This window comes from Berghia stephanieae, unplaced genomic scaffold, assembly GCF_034508935.2.
Source record: "Berghia stephanieae isolate SIO BIC M18660-M18661 unplaced genomic scaffold, UCSD_Bste_1.3 scaffold53, whole genome shotgun sequence".
Lineage (NCBI taxonomy): Eukaryota > Metazoa > Mollusca > Gastropoda > Nudibranchia > Aeolidiidae > Berghia > Berghia stephanieae.
In genome coordinates, this window is record NW_027626733.1 from 17293 (window position 1) to 43571 (window position 26279).

Here is a 26279-nt window from a genome sequence, read left to right on the forward strand (position 1 = left end):
AAAGTATTGGAAGGCGTATTATTATTATGAGGTTACATGATGACGTGTTTCTCACTGACCGCCAAAAATCAGAATAACTGACCGCCAAAATAAGAAAAATAGTTGAATCAACTGAACTCTCAACGCAAACGGCGATGGTTGCGATTTCGTGCTTCTAGAACATTTGGCTTTCCCTCCAGGTCACCAAATGTATGCATTCATGCCCAACGTTGCTATGTGCACCTAATTACGTGTATATATATCGAGGCCGCCGTCATGTGACTAAGCCACTCCCTGTCGCCTCACCTCAACATTCAATAGATTGCCAGTTACTCTGATCGTCTCGTCGTCGACACAAGTCAGACATCTTGTTGGGATCCTAACTTCATTGTTTCTATTGACACCAGTACACGGAATTCGATACTTACGTGAGTATCTACATCAATAGTTCACACTCACTAATATCATCGCTTTGACATGCTATCATTTCCTATTTTTATCTTTGCTTTAGAACGACGTTACTTGTGCACATTGGTTTATACTACAGCCTTCTCTGACGACTTTTGGTTACAAGATGTCACCGATTACAATTTTATAAGTCTATAGATTCAGAACTTATTAGGCGGCCGTTTTATGTTATCATTTAATAATAATAATAATAATATAATAACAATAATAATAATAATAATAATAATAATAATAATAATAATAATAATAATAAAATAATAATAATAATAATAATAATAATAATAAAATAATAATAATAATAATAATAATAATAATAATAATAATAATAATAATAATAATAATAATAATAATTTTAATAATAATAATAATAATAATAATAATAATAATAATAATAATAATAATGATGATGATGATGATGATGATGATGATGATGATGATGATGATGATAATAATAATAATAATAATAATAAGTTGGTCCCTATAATATAATTCCTACCCGACACCGAAATTGATTTAAGCAAAACCCAACGTGTACATATTTGTAGGTCTGATAATGGAAATTGTTATGGCCTCATCATTACAATGGAAATACTCTCCAACCCACGCAGAATGTTGTCCATGACAAAAGTGTTAAAACAGGCCCATAATTGGGTTCTGTCTGCAGACCTGAAAATGTGTGCATGGAGGTTAAAACTGAAACAGTCATGTCGTTATTAACCAGTGCTGGGATTACCCGCCCAAATCATTACTCGGGTAATACCCGGGTAGTGGTCTGATTACCCGTCCAAATCATTACTCGGGTAATACCCGGGTAATGGTCTGATTACCCGCCCAAATCATTACTCGGGTAATACCCGGGTAGTGGTCTGATTACCCGTCCAAATTATTACTCGGGTAATACCCGGGTAGTGGTCTGATTACCCGCCCAAATCATTACTCGGGTAATACCAGGGTAGTGGTCTGATTACCCGCCCAAATCATTACTCGGGTAATACCCGGGTAGTTGTCTGATTACCCGCCCAAATCATTACTCGGGTAATACCCGGGTAGTGGTCTGATTACCCGGGTAGTGGTCTGATTACCCGTCCAAATCATTACTCGGGTAATACCCGGGTAGTGGTCTGATTACCCGCCCAAATCATTACTCGGGTAATACCCGGGTAGTGGTCTGATTACCCGCCCAAATCATTACTCGAGTAATACCCGGGTAGTGGTCTGATTACCCGGGTACCCGCGGTAGGAGTGACTTTTTGACCAAAAATATTGTTTTTGTGAAGGGGGGGGGGGGCTTTTTTTTATTCTTTACATTTTTTTAATTCATTTATTATTTATTATTTATTACAACAAACGAAACGAAACTGAAGTAAGAAACAAGGACAATTAATTAGAATGAATCCAAAATAAATAAATAAATTTTACAAATACCGGAGATTCCTTTAAAAGATAAGAACTAATATAGTGTTCATCTGTTGATTCCAAAATTGAATCAAATCTGAGTGTTAACAAATAAAACAACAAAATCAATGTCATTGAAAAATAAAGGAGGAAAATCTGTAAATGTAAATATGTCAGATGAAAATTGTATTACATCCAATTATCACTCTCAGTTCGGTTTCCATTTGTTGAAACGGGTACCCGCTACCCGGTGTGTCTTTTTTACGAAACCCGCCCAAAACCGCCGAAACCCGAAGAATCCCGACAAATTTATGGGAAGTAGGTAGCAGTGGGGAGTGAACCTGGAACTCAGGGAAGTGTACACCATTGGGGAGTGAACCTGGGACTGGGTTTCGGCGGGTTTCGTAAAAAAGAACTTGTGCTTTATTACGAAACCCGCCGAAACCCGGCAAAACCCGACAATATCCAGCAAAGTTATGGGAAGTAGACAACGGTGGGGAGTGAACCCGAGACTCAGGGAATGTACACCCGTCGGGAGTGAACCTGAGACTAAAGTTATCGGAAGTTTCGGCGGGTTTCGTAAAAAAGAATTAATGCTTTTTTACGAAACCCGCCGAAACCCGACAATATCCGGCAAAGTTATAGGAGTTTGGCAACAGTGGGGGGTGATCCTGGGAATCAGGGCGGTGTACACCAGTGGGGAGTGAACCTGGGACTGTGTAAAAAGGATATCAGTGGGAAATAAACCTGGGAGTAAAGGGAGATGGAGGCCTTTGAAAGTTGAAGCCGGATATGGGAGTTGAGTACCAGAGAATGAACCTGACACTATAGGAGATGGGCGCCAGTGGGGAGTGAACCTGGGACTCAGGGAATTGCACACCAGTGGGGAGTTAACCTGGGAATATGTAAAAGGATATCCGTGGGAAATAAACCTGGGACTAAAGGGAGATGGATACCATTGAAAGTTGAAGCCGGATATGAGAGTTTGGTATCAGAGGAGAATGAACCTGACACTATAGGAGGTGGGCTCCAGTGGGGAGTGAACCTGGGACTATGTAAAAAGGAGATCAGTGGGAAATAAACCTGGGACTAAAGGGAGATAGATACCATTGACAGTTGAAGCCGGATATGGGAGTTGAGTACCAGAGGAGAATGAACCTGACACTATAGGAGTTGGGCGCCAATGGGGAGTGAACCTGGGACTATGTAAACAGGATATCAGTAGGAAATAAACCTGGGACTAAAGGGAGATTGATACCATTGAAAGTTGAAGCCGGATATGAGAGTTTGGTACCAGAGGAAAATGAACATGACACTATAGGAGATGGGCGCCAGTGCGGAGTGAACCTGGGACTCAGGGAAGTGCACACCAATTGGAAGTTAACCTTGGACTGTGGGAGATGGATAACTGTGGGTATCCGAACCGAACTATAGGAGTTGGATCCCAGATATCCCCACTGGTGTACACCGCCCTGATTCCCAGGATCATCCCCCATTGTTGCCAAACTCCCATAACTTTGCCGGATATTGTCGGGTTTCGGGGAGTTTCGGCGGGTTTCGTAAAAAAGCACTAATTCTTTTTTTACGAAACCCGCCGATAACCTTTGTCTCAGGTTCACTCCCGACTGGTGTACACTTCCCTGAGTCTCGGGTTCACTCCCCACATTTGTCTACTTCCCATAACTTTGCTGGATATTGTCGGGTTTCGCCGGGTTTCGTAAATAATCACTAGTTCTATTTTTACGAAACCCGCCGAAACCCAGTCCCAGGTCCACTCCCCAATGGTGTACACTTCCCTGAGTTCCAGGTTTACTCTCCACTGCTACCTACTTCCCATAACTTTGTCGGGATTCGTCGGGTTTCGGTGGGTTTCGGCAGGTTTCGGCGGGTTTCGGCGGGTTTCGTAAAAAAGACACACCCCCGCTACCGCCCCTTTTACCCGAGTACTCGGTTTAACTTTATTACCCGCTGGTACCCGCCCAGCACTACCCGTTTCCTGTTTATTACGAACGATCCTGATTTTTTCACATTCCCTCGAACTTCTTCAAGGGACAAGCATTTATTTGACGATCTAGATTTGTTGTTTTTTGTCTACGCCGTGTTTTGACAATTTTACGTGAGGACCCGAATATATATTTCACGTCAATACCATCAGATGTTTAACTTGTTTTATGTTTTGACTTTGGATCTCCCTCCTCTCACGCCCTCACGATTTTGATTCGAAACACCACCAATGTTACAATGATTATCTTATCTGGTGGCGGGTCCATCAAATCAATTTTTAAATAGTTATTTCATTCTCACCTTTTCTTGAATCATTTAAAAAACCATTCATTGCCACTCAATAACATATGATGGACAGAAGGGGGGGTCCGTAAGCTCCTCGTTCTAAGGGAAACAACCCAAGTATTCCTTTACGCTGTGATTTTTGCCAGACTAGCAATAACGATGAACGATTATACTACACAGACACTTTTTTGAACGTATTTTTTTTATGGCAGCGTCAATTACCAAGTACCTTGAAAATAATTGTCAAAGGCCACCTCTATTCGTAGAAGTACTTCTATAGTGGATAGTGATGATATTCGTCCTTACGGACATTAGAAAGTTGGTAAGAAAGATTTTTAAAAAACAGGTGCCTTCAGTATTCTATATTATATAATTCCCTCCCTTGCCAACAACCCATGGCGCCGCTCTCCAAAAAGTGAACTCAACGGTCAGAACATTTTTCAATCCCCGGTATTCACTTCGCAGGGCCAATATATTTTTCAGACAATCCGGCTATTAAACACTAAAAGTATTTCCAAGTGGAGACAACCTAATTAGAACTGGGGAAGTAAAGACTCAATGGGGGGCTTTTGGTAAGACCCACCCAAAGAATTTATCATTTGGAAGGGAGTGGATTCGAATCCTTAGTAGGTGGGAAGGATGACCTGTCAGATACCCAGGGTGTTACAGGTCACGTTACTGCACCAGATTACAACCAATGTATTGAGACTAAGATAAGATGGTTCGAACCCGAGTTGGTCGTATTGTCAAACCCAGACAAATATTGGATAGTTAAAATGGGATCAATTGGGTAGTGTGTATGCTCGCACTCAGTATTACTCATTATAACATGTTTGTTTGTGGGGATTGTTTGTCTTTAGAATATGTCCATTTATTGAAGCCATTGATCAAAACAGTTCTAAAATTTAAATTTTCAATGTCCATTGTTGTAATGTTATGGTTACAGTTATAGGCAATTCTGGACATATTGACAATTCAAAGAAAATATGTAAGAAGTTTTGTTATGAAAAACTTTATGTCAATATGTCAACTTTTTCGCTCACGTCCACCTCGGGTTTTCAACGCTCGCACACCCCCCCCCCCCCCCCACACACACACACACTACTCACATAACTACGTGTTTTATTTTGCCGTCAAAAGGGGCTGCCAACTGGCAGTTTAAGCTACCAAATATTTGAAGGTAATTTGTTTTAAAACAAGGTATTTCTATCGTGACATAACGATACAAACATAAAAATACATAATTTCAGATGATCGTTTTCAATAATGAATATTTTTTATAACTGGTGCTGCTTTTTTACCTCGGTCCTTTTTATTGTTTTATGGAGTATTTAACTTCAACTGTTTTAAATTGGCAGCTTGACCTTTGCCTGAGTTGTAGTCGAGAGGAGAGGAGGACAATGAAGGTTGATTGATGTTTTCTTAGTGAACTCTGACCTCTTGTCGACTCCCATTATAACAATATCATTGGATACAACATGTTACAGTGTGAATAGGGTATTGTGTTGAATTTCGTCATTTCCAATCATAGTACGAGTAAATATCCCACTCAAGAATGACGAAGAGAAAGTAAGAATAATCTTGTTCTTTATTATGAATGAGACAAGAATGGGATCCACGAAGAATTTGGTTCTGGCCATATTATTTGAATAATCCTATTTACAGACCTTTGAAATTGACATTGATTTTATTTGTTAGTTTATAATGTGGAGTTATCATGGGATAACCCCAAGTGGGGAGTGTTACATAATATTGTCAATGTTTTATTCAATTGGTGGAACAGCCACCCCAGTTCGTCACTGTGTCAGTGACTTGCTTGTTAGTAGTTTGTAGTACCTAGTAGTCAGTCGTCGTTGTTTGGGTTCTTGAGAAATCAACATGTCGACAAAGTTATTTCTTCTTCTGATTTTCAGTATTTAATTCCGGTTTTCTCTCCCGATGATTTCTTCTGTACTCCAATCTATAGAAGGATCGAAATTGACGTCACTCAGCTCTTTGTTATTGTTTTTATACAGCCTGATGGCTGATTATTTCTCGCTAAATTCTATCAACATGAAAGGTTACACATAATTGTGTGTGCTGGTGTGTTTTATTTGGCTGACGGATATTGTATTTTAGCTAACGACTTAAAGATAAATCAAAAATTTCACAATCAATCAAAGAGGCATCAAAAATAATAAACCATCCTCTTGATGGAGTAGAAAGAATTCATGGAAAAGCAATAGAAAAGAAAGCATTCTCAATTACCAACAATAAAAAACATATTTTATACCAAGAATTTAGTCTTATACCATATGGGAGAAGGTTTTGTCAGATTAAATGTAGGACTAACAAGTATAAATCAACGTTCGTTCCATCAGCAAATGTTGAATATTTCATATGGTACAGCAAAACCAAGGATTGATGCGTTGACTGATTGACTGATTAATTTATTTAATGTTAAATTAATTGACCAATTGATAATGATGATAATATTTGGTGTCGAGTTGCCACAAATGTAACGATTTGAAAATGAAATGAATATGTTTATGTTGTGAATATCGCACGCGTGAAAGAAAGAGAGGAAGAGAGAGAGAGAGAGAGAGAGAGAGAGAGAGAGTGAGAGAGAGAGAGAGAGGGAGAGAGAGAGAGAGAGAGAGAGAGAGAGAGAGAGAGAGAATAAGTAGGAGTGAAATATCTGTTCAATGTTATACAGTAGAATTACTTTAAACCGAATTTTGGGGACCTTCTAAACCATTTCGGTTGAAAGACATTTTGGTTTAAAGCAAGTTCCCGTTTTGCGATGTTTTTCAAGGGTAGTAACTATTTAAGGAATTTGCTCATTTAATCGTATCATGGGTTTCCCCTTAAATGTAATTGTTGAATAAATGCCGTCTTCGTAACCATTTTAAAAATTATTATTTTTTAATATTTTTTTTGGTGTGTTTTAAAAATAATTTTGGGGGTTTTCGTTTTCAATTAAAAAAGAGTTGGGTTCGGGATGCCGTGTTTTTTACATATCTCCGTCTTGATCAACTTTTTTTTCATCGACTTCACATAGTATTTTGATTTTAATCTCCAACGTGTAAGCACAGTGCTTTCTTTTAGACATCTTTTAGTAAAATGCTAAGCTAAAATAAGATCGAAAGTTCTTGTGCCATAATTGATAATGAATGATGTGCAGCTACTCAGAGGTGAAGTGAAATGGAAATGAAAAGGAGTGTCAATGCTAAGCTGTCTACTACACCCCCCTCTTTTGTTGAAAAGCCATTAGGTTCAAAGACCTAATTACATAGAACCCCCCCCCCCCCCCCCTCTCACACACATTCAATCAAAGTGGAAATGAAATGGCATGTCAATGGTAAGTTGTCTACCACCCCCCTCCCCCTCCTTATTGTCGTGTTGAAAATCCAGTCAGTTCCAAAGCATCAACACACTAGCGAGAACATCTCGCTTGCGTGATTCTACACCCCAACTCCCCATCTTTCCTCATTTTTCGCCTGCCAGTCACCCGTTGTCTTCCTTTTCCAGTCTGCGATCGTGGTGCTGGCCAAACCCAAGTGCAGTGATTGTTAGGTGTTTGCCTATCCCCCACCCCTCACCCCCATCTTATACTTACGCTCTTTGTTTTAATATCGCCGGGCATTATTATGTGGGGCCACCTTCCCGAATTTTTGAAGAAAATAGAGAGAGAAAAAGAGAAGGTGCTCTCAAGTTGTTTCGGTTTAAAGAAAGTCCTTCTTAGAAGTATTTCGGTTCATCGTAAGAATTAGTACAAAGATAATGAAGAAACTAGTACAATTAATTAAATTCTTTGCGGTTTAAGGTATTTTTCGGTTCAGCTTCTTTCGGTTTAAAGTAATTTTACTGTAGTTATCATATAACGTTATAACAAGTGTAACGAAATGACAAATTGCCACATTTATGGACAATAAAGATCTAGACTAATATTATTGTTAAACACATAGCATCCATGGCATGTAGATTTGCGTCACCGCCCATCCATATAGGTGAGGATTTCAAAAAGAAGAAGAACGAACTTTTTTTTTCCTCGGGAACAGGGTTGCCAGATTATTTTTCAACAAAATGCCAGGGGAAGACTCAAAAAATGCCAAAACACTCCAAAAAAATGCCAAAGTCTGTTGACTCCCACCCCCACTAAGAAAACTACTCACTTTTGATAGACAATTTACTATCATATCCTGGTGGCTTGCGTGTTTTCTTTTCTTTTTTTTGTTATTTTTTTTTTTTGGAATTATACTTAATTTCCTGTTGGGGTAATTTTTTACCTACTGACTACTAAGTGGAGTGCTAAACCACTACACCACGGTTGGATTTTGAGAAAGAAAAAGAAATACATTAACATGAAAGGTAAATACGTAAACAATTAAATAATTATTGACAATTAAGAAAACTTACTGTTTCGTGTTTCTTATGAAACTTAATTAAGAAAAGGTGTCATTTGAAGTATAATATACAAGAAAAGAAAATGCCAAATGAAAATGCCAAATGCCAAATGATTTTTCTAATGCCAAACGGTTTTCAAAAATGCCAGATTTTTGGAATCTGGCATTTAAAATGCCAAACTGGCAACCCTGCTCGGGGAAAACATTTCGAATTGATAACTAACTTTTTCTTGGAAAAATTTACGTCATTGTCTCGAAATAGTTCAGCCTCAGCCAGATTTTTTTTATTGGGCAATACCAAATGAAATTTCGATCCCCAATACCTTTTATTAAGGATAGATTTGGCATCACGGAAAAACATACGTAATATTATGTTTCTTCAAGGAAATAACTTTGAAAAAAAAAGGAAGACAACAATGAAAAGTGTTGTACCTTGTCTGTTTATATTTATTGGTTTTCAGTCGTCAAGGTTTTCGTGGATAGCTGTGTGCCGTTTACATTTTCCTTTGGTCCGGCAATGAAGAATGTTTTTATTTCATTTCCTACCTTACATTACATGATATGTCAAAATCAAAATTAACAGTATTTTCTTATTTTCTTATCTGCTGACTCCCCCACCCCTTTCCTATAAATGTTAGCGTCAATAAAAGTCGGTTTCTAACATTGTTCAGATTATCCCATTTTAGCGATCTATAAACTTCACGACTTTAGTCCCAGGAAAACAATCTGGCATCTGGTGGGCGTATTAACCACGTGATCGAATCGGAAGTGACTAACATAAATTTGCACTCGTCCTCTCTTCCGTGTCTACACCATCTTGTTGAGCTGATATCCCAAATTCAGACTCTTATAATTAACGGAATTCAAGGACTTCGGCGAGTATCAACATCAATATTTCACAGTTAGTACTATCTTAGATTCGACACGTTTTATTTTCGTATTTTTATCTTCTGTTTAGGACGCCGTTTACTTGGCCTGCGGATATTCGGATTCGAGTCTGAATATTCTAGTCCCCTGTACTGTTGTTGTTGCTGTGGACTGTGGTAACTCACACTCACACCACAGTTCAGTGTGACTATGTATTCGGACTCAAATTCCAATGCCCATTTGCAGCCGAATAGACTTCCATGGCGGGAGACCTTCCATAAGCTACTACATCCCAAGTGTCGTGAACGGATTTCCCAATCTCGTTCACGATGTAAAAAATAAGGAAAAAGTTTAGAAAAAGTCTCCACCGAAGTGGGCGTTCTCCATATATGTAAAGGACATATATGGGCGGTTAAAAACTGCTCTAGAGCACTTCGGGAATCGTCCCGGTCTAGCCTGATTTTTATAACATACCAAAAGTATGGCGGATCGGATCTTAGTAGCAGATACAACGATGGGCGAAGATAGTTGATATGTCTGTTTCAAATAAGGCTGTAGGTAGTCGAGAGAAAGAATGAAAGGTGTCGCGAGCTTTTAAAGGGTAGAAATGATGACGTCACGTTTACGCGGGAGACAGTGAACGAACACAACATGAAGATTACTCACAACAGCTCGATCGAGACACTGACAGTCCTGTCATAACAAAACACAACAACAACAACAACAAAAACCTATCACAATAATCAGTTACATAAAATCTTCCCCACATTCCTCCCCTCCTAAAATGCTTTCCCTCCTGAAGTTATACCCGATATAGATTAAAAGTGGGAAGATCTCATGTTTGCATAAGTTTGTCTGGTCCTAAAACATTACTTACAATATCTATATCAGAACATAGTACTTATGAAAATTGGACGAAAATTTATAACAGATAACTTGTTAGGGATATAATATTTTAAATTTCATTGGGGATATAAGCAATCAAAATTGTAAGGCAATATCAGTGGTTGCTTGCTGCACTTGTAAATGGCTGGATATATATATATCCCATTTTTTTTTTTTTCTTTAAAACAATGCAGCTGAAAATAGAGCTTATTTAGTATTTACATTATTGCTAGCAGGCCAGGGAATCTCTTTAGTAATTAATTGACAAGATGACAATGACCAGGGATAATGTCAGAAATAAAACAAGCATGGTTGGAACCATGTCAGTTACCAATTCATGTTAATGTCTATAATACAGGTCCTGTCACAAGGTGGTAACCATCATCATTTTAAAGCTTATGCTTCTGACTCACCTGATCGAGGTAGTAAAATACCTTCTGATGTACATACATAATTCCCTCCCTCGCCTGCTTGAGGTGATCACCCATGTGTTCATGTTATCAGTTCATAGGGGTACCACATGGTCGTCGTGGTACCCTCATGGGCTCTTTCTCACATCTTGGCTTATTCTGGTTCCATCAGGTTGGGTCGGGTTCTAGAGCCATTATCAGATGGGCCTCTGGGTAGCTCTCTCCCTTCCTCGCCTGTGATTCCGAGGGGTACCATCCCTGGTATCATCAGGTCTCTGGGTTCAGGCGGCTTACACCAGGTATCATCAAGCCTGTGAGTCCGAGGGGTTCCAACCCTGGTATCATCAGGTCTTGGGTTCAGGACACTTTTTTAGCTTTCATCAAACCTGTGATTGCTTGGGTATCATCAGGCTCCCTGGGCATGGTGTCTGCCCCTGGTGTCTCTAGTAGTCCCTTGTGCCCTTGAGTCATCATGATGTGAGAAGTTTCTTAGTGGGGAGGTGAAACCTCTACCCTTTGATGGGGAGGTGAAAGTGTCACCTCTACCCCTTCTCCTTCAGCCTTTGGTTCCAGTCTAGTATCATCAGGCTGAGCTTCTCTGGCATTTTCTTTGGAATTGAACCCCTTCATCACTGTCACTGCCATGTTGACAGTGGTGGCATCGACTCGTTGCTATTCTGCTCAGTTGATACAGACCGTGATGTTGCTCCAGACAGTCATACATACTTTGTTGTTTCTTTCCATGGTCTGGGGTTTGTCTTTTTGTACATAGCAACAGATATGAGTCATGACAGAGTTGGAGGCTTCTTGATTGACCTTTCTTCTTAAAGTTTGTGTCTGTTTTTTACACATAACACTGCACCGAAGACGAAATCTGCAATGATGCTGGCAGGACTGATCAGGATTGCATTCAGTTATAAATTATTATTATTATTAATATTTTTTTTTTTTCTGTCTTCGAAGTGCACTTTGTTGCCTCTTCTAATTCCATAGTCGAATTTCATCTTTTCAACTCTGTCTTCAATGGTTTCCTAGCAGTCTTGTGAGCTTGCTTTAAACATAATTTTTAACATTTCGCCAATAATTACCCCTCTTCCTTTATGGGTTTAGGCATAAGCTCACATCCTTTGTTGTAAAATCTATCTATCATTGACTGCACTGCAGATGACGGAAGCAATTAGTAATACATATTCTTCCTAGGTATGTAGCTTCATAATGTCACCATTTTTTTTTTTTTTTTCTCGCTCTTCTTGACCATTTTTCACTAATCAGAGAGCGGTGGTTCAGGTCTTGTGCCTTTAAGGAGGCTACCCATGCCATGTCTAGTTTATTCCTTGATTTGAAATTATAATCAAGGAAATAATTGACCCGAATAAGATTCTTAACTGCTGCTCATGTCATTACTTACACTGTGGTGGTGATTGAAGTGATCTGATTTGTGAGAGTTTATTTTGCATCTTTGTTGAGGGTCATAGAATGCCATTCTCAACTTATGTCGTGGGTATCCCAAATGGATTAGAGTTGTTAGGTCCTGGCCTCTCATATTTACTTTTATATTTTAACCACAGTAAGCAGCCTTAAGTAACACATTGACATCACTGGAGGGTGGCAAGAAGATATATATGACTTGTGATCTCACTCTCTTTGCTATTTCATGCTTCTTGATGTCATGTACTGGATATGCTTACACACAATTTCAAAATCTCTTGAAGTGGCAATTTCAGCAGGTTTATTCTCCATCACTCCATTCGTCCAAAGTGGTCATTGTGAAGTAAGAAGAGATTCTGGCTTATTGTATAATATATTATTGTGCAGCGTCCACCAGTCTTGTCTGTTGGGCATGGAGCTGAGATGTTTTAAGTTTGAAAGACGATCGTCAAAATATTTTCCAAGGACAAGGGTATCATCGAGGAAGGCTAGTATCCTTTTCTGGTTTAACCCTCTCAGCACTTGATTATTCTAGAATATGTCCTAGGGTTATTGAACAGTTCAAGGGAGTTTATTAAACTCAAGCGTCCTTGGTATGTACGGAAAGCTGCTTTGTGCTAGAAATCTTCATGAACTGGGATCTACCAATAAGCCAAATTGGATGCACAAACAGATCTGTCTTCCGTACCAATAGTGCCGTTGCAGCAGCACAGCTCCAGGTTGAGGGTTGTATTACCCCTGCTTTAAGCATCTTGTCTAACATTTCATCTTCTTTGGTAAAGTGAACGGGGGTGCATCGCAAGCCTAGTTTAATTAGCTTTGCATCTCCTGTATCAATGTGGTGTTGCATTGCTTGGAAGTCACCAAGGTCAAATTCACTGGCTGCAACTATGTCTTGATATTCCCACAGCAATTGTTCAACTTTACCTAGTCTCTCATCTCCCAGAGTGGACGTAACTCTCTGCCAGAGATCTATAAGTTTGTCTGGTAGTTGGATCGGCTGGCAGGAAGTGCTTGATATGGAGCATTCCCCCTCCGCTTCTGTCATGGGGTTGCTGAGTTCATCCACTTCTGTTAAATTCAGCCAGTCATCTTCGTCATCCTCAAATATATCTCTTGCTTCCAGGGGAAGCAACTGTCCTATTTCCGTCCCTTTTTTGAGGAAGCATTCATCACCTGTGTTGATCAAGCACACTGTAACAACTGGTTTGGTTACGTGCAGGGTATGGCCCACAGAAATTGACAGATTTCTATATGGTTCCAGGTACATAAATGGTGAATTGGGCAGATAGTTTAACTCAACATTAGTGATTACTTCTGACTGGGTTGGTATGATCAATTTGTGGGGAATGGCAATCTTGATAGCTGTTCGGTTTCCATCATCCATTGGTAAACCTGTTTGTGCCATGTCACACTTGGGACTTACATTTTCAGTTGAATTTGTTGCAAGAGGAATAATTTGATTTTGACAAAATAATTGTTGTTTTTCCACATCAATCTTTGCCCTTAATTTCCTCAGCAGGTCTATTCCTAATAGCATTGGATCGAAAATGGGAGCAACATAGATATGAGTTAGCAGATGAATCTCTCCCAATCACAAGTGTAGTGGTCCCACTAATTTTGCAGAGAAGCTTTGATCTTTACCTGCTGCAAACATCTTCATGGACTTCGTATAAGTGGGGGTGGGTAGGATTTTATTATGGGTGTTTTCAGAGATGATGGTAACATCTGCTGCGGTATCCACCACTGCTTGTACAGGGACGTTTTCAATTGTACATTGTACTTTAAGGCAGATTCTGACTGTAACCTTGCAATACAGATACATTCTTCCTCAAAATAAGGTTTTACAATCTGTTCTGGATCTTGGCTAGACCGATATTCATTGTGGCTTCCGTTGTTGGTCTGCTGGGCAAGGTTTTCCTCAGTTTCTTAAATGTTTCATAAAATTAGTACAGTCAGAAGAGTAGGAGCACCAATTGCTCATAGTCTTATATCTGTGTTGTGCCTCAAAAACTGGGTCCTCTTTAATTGCCCTTGCTTGAACTGGGATCAATTCCAGGCTCAAACTGATCCCTGCCCGTTTGGCGCCTTGTCTTCCTTTGGGCGACCTTTCATGGAGCAGTCTCTAGCATAGTGGTCTTGACCTCCACATGAAAAACAGGCACTTGATGATGGGGAATTGGAGCGGGATCTTGGCTGGGCACGTCGAGCGCCTCTTTGCATAACTTCCAAGACTTGACTTTGGAGTGTAATGAGAGTGTCTAATTTACTTTGGGTTTGTTCATGCATTGATAACATCTTTTTGAACATTGCCTCAACACTCATCTCAGTCTTCTGCTGTACACCAGCTGTCTTAATGCTCGTGTTGCGAGTCACTGCTCTAATTTGGCTATAGTCTTCCAATTCCTCAGATTCTGACCCAGATTCTTCATCGTACACATTCACCGCTTGGATAGAGGGCTCTCTGAACCGCACGGTGTTGCTGGTACTTGGTCTATCCTTTCGTGCATGCCAACCAACTTGCTGAGAATTTTTAAAAAGCTTATATGTTCTCAGGGCTTGGTCCATCGTGGTGCACTCCTGACATGCAATATATTGGGCTGCCTTCACGTCATATAGTCCTGTTATAAAATGGGCTACCACTTGGGACTCTAAATTGCGGGGGGACTGTCCAGGAAATGCCTGCAGTGCCAACTCCCATAGCTTGTCAACATAGTCTAAGACATCTTCTTTTTCAGCCTGCGTAGTGCTGTTGAATTGTATCAGAGTTGCATGTTGTAGCTGCTGACCACCAAATCGATTTCTCAGGGTGTCATATGCATCTCATATGTCTGTAAAGATGTCGACTGATGGATCCGTGAGAGATAATCCGCTGCTTTTCCTTCCAGGGCTAGGCCCAGGAAAAATAGTTGGTCACGGAGATGTTGAATATTATGATAATTAAGAAAGTTCTGAAAATTATATTCAAACGTATCCCATCTTTTGTCCCATTGAAAGAGATAGATTTAGGCAGCTGTACCTTGGACGGGGGTGGCATAAGTGGGCCTCCACTGCTCGTGTCTCCATAATGATCCGTGGAATTGCAATCCGCAGGTGGGGCCTCGTAGGACTGCATGTAACTAGTCTCATCCCTCCATCCTCGTCTTTCCCTGTGCATGCTTGCCTCAATGAGAGCATCCTCCTGTTCTAAGGCTCTTCTCATAGATGGTGTTCTCCGTGGTAGCCGGCGGGTTCGCCTTACTTTGTCTCTCGCATATCCACAATCCTCTCTTTGCGGGCCCATTGATGTGAGACCCTTGTTTGAGAAATCTTGAGAGGGTGGGTCCAATGTGTGAGTTATAGGTTCCGGACATTCAGAGTAAGGCACTTTGTCCATGTAATTTTGACAAAATTTAGCTTCATGAACGAAAGGAACCCGCTCCCGGTCGGATGCCAAAAAGGATGTTGGGTAATGGTCTTCGGTAGGCTGATCGTGCCACGCATTACGAATGGTACGTTTCGCATTGTTACAAAATGTCGGGTTCGCAACACTACTAGCACCTTCTTGAGGATTGCTAGTAGCGTCATGTTCAGGATACGAACCTGCAGCTTTAGATGGGGTCTGCTGCGCAGACAGTTCCCTTCGTCTGTCTCGAGCACCAGACGCATTATCATTCGAATCCATTTTATTTGGGGAACTGTCGCGAGAGGTACCAGGGGCATGTTCACCTGGTTTCTCAAAAATGCACGATTCGGAAACCGAAAAATCAAAAAGTTCTAACATGTCACCATTACTGATCTTATCTATCACATCCTCCTTAGTGAGTAAACCCTTACGTGCTCGAATGTCAAGCAGGGTTTTAGCCAAAGGCTTGCTTATATGAGATGACCTTAAAAGGTCCTTAGCAGTAATGACATTAATCATTATCTTTGCATCCATTTTGGATTAAACTGAAATATGATAATTATTTATTTCAGTTAAAATGACAGACCAGTTGATGCAAATCAATTAAAGCAATGATAAAGTCTGTAAACTTGGAATACTCTCAGATCCCTTCTCACTTGAATACAATCTCTACACCACAGCTGATAGATTTCACTATTTTCACTGTTTAATCACTGGGTTAGAGTTAGAGGTGGTTCTTATCCTATTTAGACACTGACCAGGTGTCTAAGGCAAGTGGATATGTTTACAGAGTCTGGATGTAAAGAGTTCAGAGAAACATCCAATATATAGGGGGTTTAGGAGCGTGTAAAGCTGGAAAATAGTTTCTGTGTTTGGTGAGTAGAAACACTTTTACATGGCTGCCTAAGCTTTGACTTTGATCATCTAAATAAAGACAGATGATACTGACTGTTACTGTTACCTTTTGTTTAGAAAAGCACAGTGAGATTGTTAAGCAACAATCTTGGCGCCAATTATTTGTATATTATTCACAGAAATAGTATTGTTGATGTCAAATATTGGAAAGTATTTAAATAGACATGCAAATAATTTAGCTCACATGCAGGTTGATGAATTCCAATCTTAGTTGAGACATCAGTGCGGGAGTGAAAACCATGACCCCAATAATGGTTCACCAGGCTAATTCTTTGAAGTGAATTGATTAAGCCCTCATGCACTTTCAAGTAAAATTATTGAATTGTACTCACCAATTTTGCTCCATTTTGTTGAATAGAAATCACAATTGCACAATTTTATTGGCAAAAATAAACGAAAGTTGAGCTCGAAGTCTCGATGAAAAAATTGAGCTGAGCTGAGATCTTAATTTCGCCAATTCAAAAATAATTGCCGACCCCTATAAACGGCTTTCCTCTCTGGTTTAAGCAATGAAAAAAACACAACTAAACCAGGGGAACTCAATTCAAGGCGCTACACTTACAACACAATCAGATGAAACAAGTTTTTAGATTCATAATTTTGATTTGTTTACAAGAACTCTTTACCTTGAAGAAGTCAATTCCCGTGCACTGAGTGCTACCATACACTTTAAAAATGGCAGGGTTCGGAAATTAGTCGCAGCGCCCAATTGTCGTGAACGGATTTCCCAATCTCGTTCACGATGTAAAAAATAAGGAAAAAGTTTAGAAAAAGTCTCCACCGAAGTGGGCGTTCTCCATATATGTAAAGGACATATATGGGCGGTTAAAAACTGCTCTAGAGCACTTCGGGAATCGTCCCGGTCTAGCCTGATTTTTATAACATACCAAAAGTATGGCGGATCGGATCTTAGTAGCAGATACAACGATGGGCGAAGATAGTTGATATGTCTGTTTCAAATAAGGCTGTAGGTAGTCGAGAGAAAGAATGAAAGGTGTCGCGAGCTTTTAAAGGGTAGAAATGATGACGTCACGTTTACGCGGGAGACAGTGAACGAACACAACATGAAGATTACTCACAACAGCTCGATCGAGACACTGACAGTCCTGTCATAACAAAACACAACAACAACAACAACAAAAACCTATCACAATAATCAGTTACATAAAATCTTCCCCACACAAGTATTCTTGTTCAAGTAGGGGGTTTGGGAGGGGGGAAATTTTTTTTTTTAACGGCAACGGACTGACTATTTTCACCGTACGGTGATAATAGCCTGACAGACTATTTTCACCGTATGTATTAGCCAGTCAGAAGCCAGGATACTAACTGTGACGTATGTGCCTCTTCTGCATCCAGACCATTAGAATTCGACCCGACATCATTTTCTTCCTGCGTGCAGACCAGTTAAAAAAGAAAAAGTTTGCCGAGAACGAGGGAGGCCTCCCGAAAGCTCCTCGTTATAGTTATAGCATTTCTTTCAATTTGTATTTTCACTTTGGACCTTTTGTCAGACGTTTATTTATTCAATTTGTCATCATATAGAACAAACTTTGATAGATTTGTGAAAGTTTAAAATTTCATAATTTGACCATTGTTTTGATTCTCGGCCACCATTTTGATTTGTGAGTTATTGAAAGGCAGTGCAAAGCAGTCCTAGGGTTGTTGTTTTTTTGTTGTTTTTTTTTCCTATTAGGAGTAGTTAAAGATACTAGGTTGTATTTTTTCTTAGGAGCGAATATTTGGCATGATGAGCTTTCGGAAGGCCTCCCAAAGTTATAATAATACAGACGGATTCATAATTGGTTACAGTTACCGATGAAGCTTTCCAATTTCGTGGCGCAATGGGTCTCGAACCCGCAACCTTTCTGGTACAACAACAACACCTGGCCGGGGAGGGCGTGGCTCTACTGTATGAGTGTATGAGCTATTCACAAATCGAGAAAAAGTGATTTCAATCTCTATGTCTATCTTAGCCGCTACCCCCGGCTTCTTGAGGTCATGGTTCAACACAGACAAACGCCGCAAAGTTTGTTAACTACCAAGATACCATTATCACCGTACGGTGAAAATAGTGTGTTAGGCTATTTTCACCATACGGTGAAAATCGTCAACCAAGATATTACCGTACAGTGAAAATAAGTCTCCCACACTATCACCGTACAGTGAATATAGCCTTCCACACCGTCATAGTGACTATAATCTCCCACACTTTTATCACTGACACTGAATATAGCCTTCCACACCATTATCACCGTACGGTGAAAATAGTCTCCCACACTATTATATCACCCTATGGTGAAAATCGTCCACCAAGATATTACCGTACGGTGAAAATAGTCTCCCACACTATTATCACCGTACGGTGCAAATCGTCCACCAAGATATTACGGGACAGTGAAAAAAGTCTCCCACACTATTATCACCGTACGGTGAAAATCGTACACCAAGATATTATGAGACAGTGAAAAGTCTCCCACACTATCATAACCATACGTTGAAAATGGTCCACCAAGATAATACCGTACGGTGAAAATAGTCTCCCACACACGGTCATGCTATTATCACCGTAGTGGGAAAATAGCCTGACAGACTTTTTTCACAGTACGGTGAAAATAGCGGCTTCCTTTTTTATATTATTGTTTTAATTATTGATAATGACATCAACTTGATGCAACTGAAAATAACAATAATGGCATAGTAACTAAAGTAGTCTAATCCCCCTTTATTTGATGAGAAAGACAAAATCATAATTAAATTGCAAGTCCAGTTAGAAATTAAAAACAAAAGTCAAAGTGACTGTGATCTAAAGGAAAAGCTTTTCTAACAACATGTCCACATGAAAATCAGGACGAAAAAAAAAATATAGTGATAGTGTGAGACAGAGAAATCATCCTTCTACAGGCGGAAATAACACACAACAGTGAATGGAACTCACATGGACACCCAACAGGTTACTCAACATGAAAACAATTCACAACTACTACTCAATAGGTAAACAACAACAAACAGGAACACATTGAAACACAACAAAAAGTACATTCCCACACAGGCGTTAGGTGTCGCTCTGTGAGGGCAAAGTGTTACCTGTTAGGTCGTAGAGGCATCACTCAGAAATTTTAGCCCTGGTTTCACTGACTAGACAATCATAAGTTTGCTATTGTGACAACAATGTTTATTTGCCTCAGATTAATAATTATAATAATAATAATAATAATAATGATAATGAAAATACTCATTGACTGATAATAATAATAATAATAATGATAATGAAAATACTCATTTACTGATAATAAGAAAGATAATAATAATAATGATAATGAAAATACTCATTTACTGATAATAATAATAATAGTTATAATAATCATAATAATAATAATGATAATGAAAACACTCATTTACTGATAATAATAATAATAATAATAATAATAATAATAATAATAATAATAATAATAATAATAATATAATAAAAATAATAATAATAAAATATAATAATAATAATAATAATAAATAATAATAATAATAATAATAAAAACATATAAAATAATAATAATAATAATAATAATAATAATAATAATAATAATAATAATAATAATACACATAATAATAAAAATAATACACATAATAATAATGGTAATTAATCAAAGTAATGACACCACCAATAATAATAATTAGTTAGTTCTGTCTCCTGACTGACAGGTGTGTGCATGGAGATTAAAACGAAAACAGGGATGACGTATTCACAGGCCTTTATTAACCTGTGTATAGTCACAGAAGTGAATCTTTGAAGATAACCACATGCTGTTTGTTATTCGTAGACAGGTCTGTGAATGAGCACCAGCCGTTATTCACACTTGCCAGATAGATTTTTGTATAAACTGCCAAACTATTCATGGACAACAAGCCAAATGATCTGAAAAAATGGCATTAGTAATAGGTGGACCAAATCAGTAACAAGAGGGTTATTTTTTAACACCAGAAGGAAATCCACAATGCCAAGACGCTGAATTCAGTTTTTTTATTTTTTCATTCATGACATATGGCTTCAAGAAAATGGCAGATTTTGGAATTTGGAACTGAAAAACGTTGGATTAAGCTGTTGAAAGCTTACTCTGTCCAAATAAATTGTAATATTGTCCAACAAGCTTCATGTCTCGTTCTACACGTTACCCGTTGCTGTTAGACCATATGTAAAGCACTTTGAGCACATTTAGTTGATATCACTAGTCGTAAAATTCCACCTAAAATGAAATGGCTTTTATCTTTGGTTGATTCCTTTAATTAGAACTGTCACTAAAACCAGATTTATTTGGACTTTTTCAGACAAACAAGAATGGAAGGCCGACAACAGTTTGATACCGAATCCAAGGTCAATAGATTTATCTTATTTATTTATTTATTTATTCCTAGTGTTCACCTCAGTTGACGATGTATCTTAATTGGTTGTTTTTTCGGCACATTTCTTGTGCAAGTAAAATCCACAGTTTCTGTTATCGTTGTTGTGTGTTTGTGTATTTGGTCATCCCAAAAATAGAGTCACAAACATAATATGACATCTGTTGTTTCTTTGTTACTAAAAATCATAAAACCAGTGTTGATAACGTCAGCCAACATTTCAAACCAGAAAATAGACTTAGTGATAAATGTAAAACAATTTTCTTCTAGAAAGACGTGATTGAATATCATGGACTAGTGGGTGGCTGAGGTGGTTAAATTGTTAGACTCTAGCTTAGAAGGTACTGGGCTCTATTCACAGTCAGGGCAATTAAAGAAAAATATGTTTCATTGTAATTCATTTTATTGAGAAAGCAACTTCTATTATTATTATTATTATTATTATTATTATTATTATTATTATTATTATTATTATTATTATCGACTTGTAAACAATGTCATGGAATTTGCTTTTTTTCCTCTTTTCTCTTTTCCTACAGCTCACAAAAGCATTGGGAGAAATTGCCCAACTAAAAGATTCAGTCAGCATTTTATATGTAAAACATGAAACCTTATTAGAAAAAATTGGTGCCATGGAAGGGGAGGTAAGCAAGATTTTATATTGACCAATACTGAATCGACGGATGGAGAGAGAGAGAGAGAGAGAGAGAGAGAGAGAGAGAGAGAGAGAGCGAGAGAGAGTTGATTCAATCAGGAATGTTACACACAGGGACACAGTGACCCAATAAACTCACTCTGTATTTTGTCATGTTTGATTTCTATTCGGACAGAGAGGAGGAGCGTCCTCTTCTGCTAGAAATCCTCAACTGGAGAAGAAAGTTGAAGATTTCATTGAAAAAGATAGAAAGAGACGGAAGGAAATGGACGCCATGGCAAGGGAGGTAATACATGTTGTTTATTTGGGCTAGGTGATTAGAATAACAGATAACATGTTAAAAGTGGTTCACCAGTACTACACACTACATACATACAGTACCGTATGTTGAATAAGCCCTAATTCACCCCTTACAATAAAAACATACTGGTAAAAAAGATCAAGATACTGGATTATGATATTCCAGAAAGACCATTTTGTTAAAGACAATCTTTGAGATAATCATGGCCACTGTCATTTAAACCTATCATGACAACAAAATCATTCAGATATTTGGTCCATGGAACCAGATAAAAATACTGAATCTTTTTCCTCCTGGATTAAATGATTTTTTATCTCTACAGATTACTAAACTGAAAGAGGAACACCGTAAGGAAATGGACGACTTGTCTCAAGAGGTATTTATAGATAGAATATCCCCATACTCTAGCTGTTGGTGGAAAATCAGTTGAAATGTTTTTATTCTTGACAATTTGTTCTCTAGGATTTTTTTGTTTACATCAACTCCTTAAACTTTGTGAAATTATCATGAAAACTTTATATTTTCTGGTTTATTGTTTAAAATATTTATGTAATCATCTCAATTGTATCTTTGGTAAGTGTGTACGTAATGGAATTCTCTCTCTCTCTCCCCCCCCCCCCTCTCTCTCTCTCTCTCTCTCTCTCTCTCTCTATCTCTCTCTATCTCTCTCTTCCCCCCCCCCTCTCTCTCTCTCTCTTTTTCTCTCTCTCTCTCTCCCCCCCCCCTCTCTCTCTCTCTCTCTCCCCCCTATGAAAAGTGGCCAGACAGTTTTTTGCCCTAGTTCATTCTAGTCATGGAATAACAATCTGTACATTGTGACAAATCGGGTTCCTCCTGGATAGTCGGTAGAGCCAGATAGCCCCAAACATCAACATAACGAAAAGACTCAGAGGAAGATAGAAGACAGAGGGAACTCGTTGATGAGTTCCCCCTGCAGATCAGGCCGATGCACTGAGCCTAGCCTGGAAGAGAAAATAGAGAAGGTAGAAGAAGGCCGTACTTCACTTAATGATCCTGATAGAGAGATTATAATAATGAAGGAAAGGAAATCTGGATTAACAATTACGATACATTGATCGCAGAACTTAGCTTTACATCTACAACACAAATAGGAATGACACAGCTCTACTTATCCATTCATCCTGCTTGTCTCTCTCCTTCCATCCATGAATTAAGAACACCACAGCCCATATAAATATAAAATAAAATAAAACACAACTGCTGATAGGCGGTGTCGTGTCCAGTCGAGACAACTCAAGGAAAAACTCTCTATGACTCCTCGCGCATCGCTTTATATAGCGATGGTTCGAACCCCCTGATTGGGTGGTTGAGGAGTTCAGAAAAAACTATCAACCCGAGGAGGGCTCTGTCAACTCCAGACTCGTTCAGGTTTTGTCCTAGCAACCAGTGCCAGGGCACAACATTTTCAGTTGTGTTTTGTAGACATCTGGCCAAATCCTCAAAGATACTTTTCTCTTTAGACTCATATTAAAGTGTCAGCAACATTTCTATGTGTTCATTATGAGTGTTTCATTTCTTACCTTACCGATGTTCCATGTCGGACACGACGTTGGAGATCATGTTTCGCCAGCTCTCTCTCTCATCTGCCAGTTTCGCACATGTTTCTTTTAGATATTATGAAATCCTACAAACCACAAAATATATTCTGGTTTATTATTTTTAATATTTATGTAATCACCTCAATTATATCTTTGGTAAGTGTGCATGTGATGGAATTTTCTCTCTCTCTCTCTCTCTCTCTCTCTCTCTCTCTCTCTCTCTCTCTCTCTCTCTCTTCTCTCATCTCTCTCTCTCCTCTCTCTCTCTCTCTCTCTCTCTCTCTCTCTCTCTCTCCTCTCCCTCTCTCCTCTCCTCTCCTCTTCTCTCCTCTCTCTCCTCTCTCTCTCTCTCTCTCTCTCCTCTCTCTCTCTCTCTCTCTCTCTCTCTCTCTCCTCTCTCTCTCTCTCTCTCTCTCTCTCTCTCTCTCCTCTCTCTTTGTGTGTCCATGTGTCTGTATGTGGAATTCACATGTACATACACTCCTGCAATATTTCCTAGGAACTCATTCCAATGTCCTGAATTTTTTCCTTATTATTCTTTGTTGTCATTCCATTTCTTCCTCAAACTAAATTTTACCTCGAACACGGTTTCCTCAAACTCATTTCACCCAGCCAACGTTTTAAAATGAATTAATTAAAGGGTTGTTTTTTTTTGTGCCTGGTGATTTCGACCACTGATGATTTCCTGTGATATTCACAGTTACTTATGTGTGTATCGTGTGTATCTGTCTACACTGCATGTGTGTGTATACAATATAATACACATGCATTCATATACAGCCACTCACACACTCCATCGCCACTTTTCATAAAAGACACCTCTCTGATTATTTTTTTCACTTCTCCATTAGTTTCAAATTCAATTCCACGCGCCATGACGTGCTCATGGTTGGCTACTGTGGGAAATAGATTTGATACAGAAACCTCCCCCCCCCCACACACACACACTTGTAACATATCAATAAAGTAAATAATAATAAAGTTTCCTTTATTCAATCCTCTCCTTGCGGAGATTTGTCTTAGGGTTTATTCAAAAGGAAGATTGAAATAACCCCCGTGTCAGCCGCAGCACAGCACCGCAAAGCTAGGGAGAGGTGGCTTGCCGACAACAGTACCGTATGTTGAATAAGCCCTAATTCACCCCTTACAATAAAAACATACTGGTAAAAAGATCAAGATACTGGATTATGATATTCCAGAAAGACCATTTTGTTAAAGACAATCTTTGAGATAATCATGGCCACTGTCATTTAAACCTATCATGACAACAAAATCATTCAGATATTTGGTCCATGGAACCGGATAAAAATACTGAATCTTTTTCCTCCTGGATTAAATGATTTTTATCTCTACAGATTACTAAACTGAAAGAGGAACACCGTGAGGAAATGGACGACGTTTCTCAAGAGGTATTTATAGATAGAAATGAATATCCCCATACTCTAGCTGTTGGTGGAAAATCAGTTGAAATGTTTTTATTCTTAACAATTTGTTCTCTAGGATTCTTTTTTTTTTTTTAAATCAACTCCTTAAACTTTGTGATATTATCATGAAATATTTATATATTCTGGTTTATTGTTTAAAATATTTATGTAATCATTTCAATTATATCTTTGGTAAGTGTGTACGTGATGGAATTCTCTCTCTCTCTCCCTCTCTCTCTCTCTCTCTCTCTCCCTCTCTCCCTCTCTCTCTCTCTCTCTCTCTCTGTGTATGTCCATGTGTATGTATGTGTGACTATGTGTGGAATTCACATGTACATATATTATCTGTCCTTTTGTTGCTCATATTTGTTTAGTACCATTCTGGAAATCACCTTAGACCAAATGCCGACTAAGCTGTGGAAAGTGGCCAGACAGTTTTTTGTCCTAGTTCATTCTAGTCATGGAATAACAATCTGTACATTGTGACAACTCGGGTTCCTCCTGGATAGTCGGTAGAGCCAGATAGCCCCAAACATCAACACAACGAAAAGACTCAGAGGAAGATAGAAGACAGAGGGAACTCGTTGATGAGTTCCCCCTGCAGATCAGGCCGATGCACTGAGCCTAGCCTGGAAGAGAAAATAGATAAGGTAGAAGAAGGCAGTACTTCACTTAATGACCCTGATAGAGATTATAATAATGAAGGAAGGGAAATCTGGATTAACAATTACGATACATTGATCACAGAACTTAGCTTTACATCTACAACACAAATAGGAATGACACAGCTCTACTTATCCATTCATCCTGCTTGTCTCTCTCCTTCCATCCATGAATTAAGAACACCACAGCCCATATAAATACAGTTCACTCCACTTGTAGCGAAGTCGGTTGTAGTGATCTTCGGAAGTAACGATCTTTTTCTGTAGAACAGGCACCCATGTAACACAAACTCAATAAAATACAAACGGTTGTAATGACTTCGCTACATCCGTCGTGGCGGTTATAAAGATGCGTATTCTTATCCCCGACCATAATACTTTATAGTAAAAATATAACGGTTGTAACGATGTCACGAAACACACTCACTGCTTCTCTCACTTCGCCAAGCGCCTGTGTCAATACAACACATACAATACACTTTGTGTGTGTAACGTACCACTGATATAATATGGTAGAACATGACCATAGCGGCACCCGCTACAGCGGGACCATCGCTACAACGGGACCTTGCACAAACCCCGCTTTTTTTACTACCTGTGCTTGGGTTTAGCGGGTCAAGGAAAGGCCCGAACTTGTTTACAGCGGGAAAATTGAGCGAGCTGTACACGCCTCGACTCAGCGAGTGGCGTAGACTGGGCTATCTCCGGCCTCCCGCCACCCAGGACTAACACACACGTCTCCGTCTGCCATTTCGCTCGTGTCTTCACACACAACTCTCGTGTCTTCACACACAACTCTCGTGTCTTCACACACAACTCTCGTGTCTTCACACACAACTCTCGTGTCTTCACACACAACTCTCGTGTCTTCACACAC

At 39.1% G+C, this 26279-nt stretch overlaps 1 protein-coding gene across 1 annotated transcript; it reads left to right on the forward strand.

The window, feature by feature from the left end:
* LOC144962001 (uncharacterized) lies at nt 1–24725 on the forward strand (the record flags this gene model as incomplete). The annotated part of the gene is given in 6 exon segments (XM_078894998.1): nt 1–407; nt 20730–20775; nt 21341–21445; nt 21632–21742; nt 22080–22133; nt 24672–24725. Coding segments are annotated over 5 exon segments (360 nt in total), but the record flags the coding sequence as incomplete, so codon positions are not given.
* Between the last annotated feature and the right edge of the window lie 1554 nt (nt 24726–26279).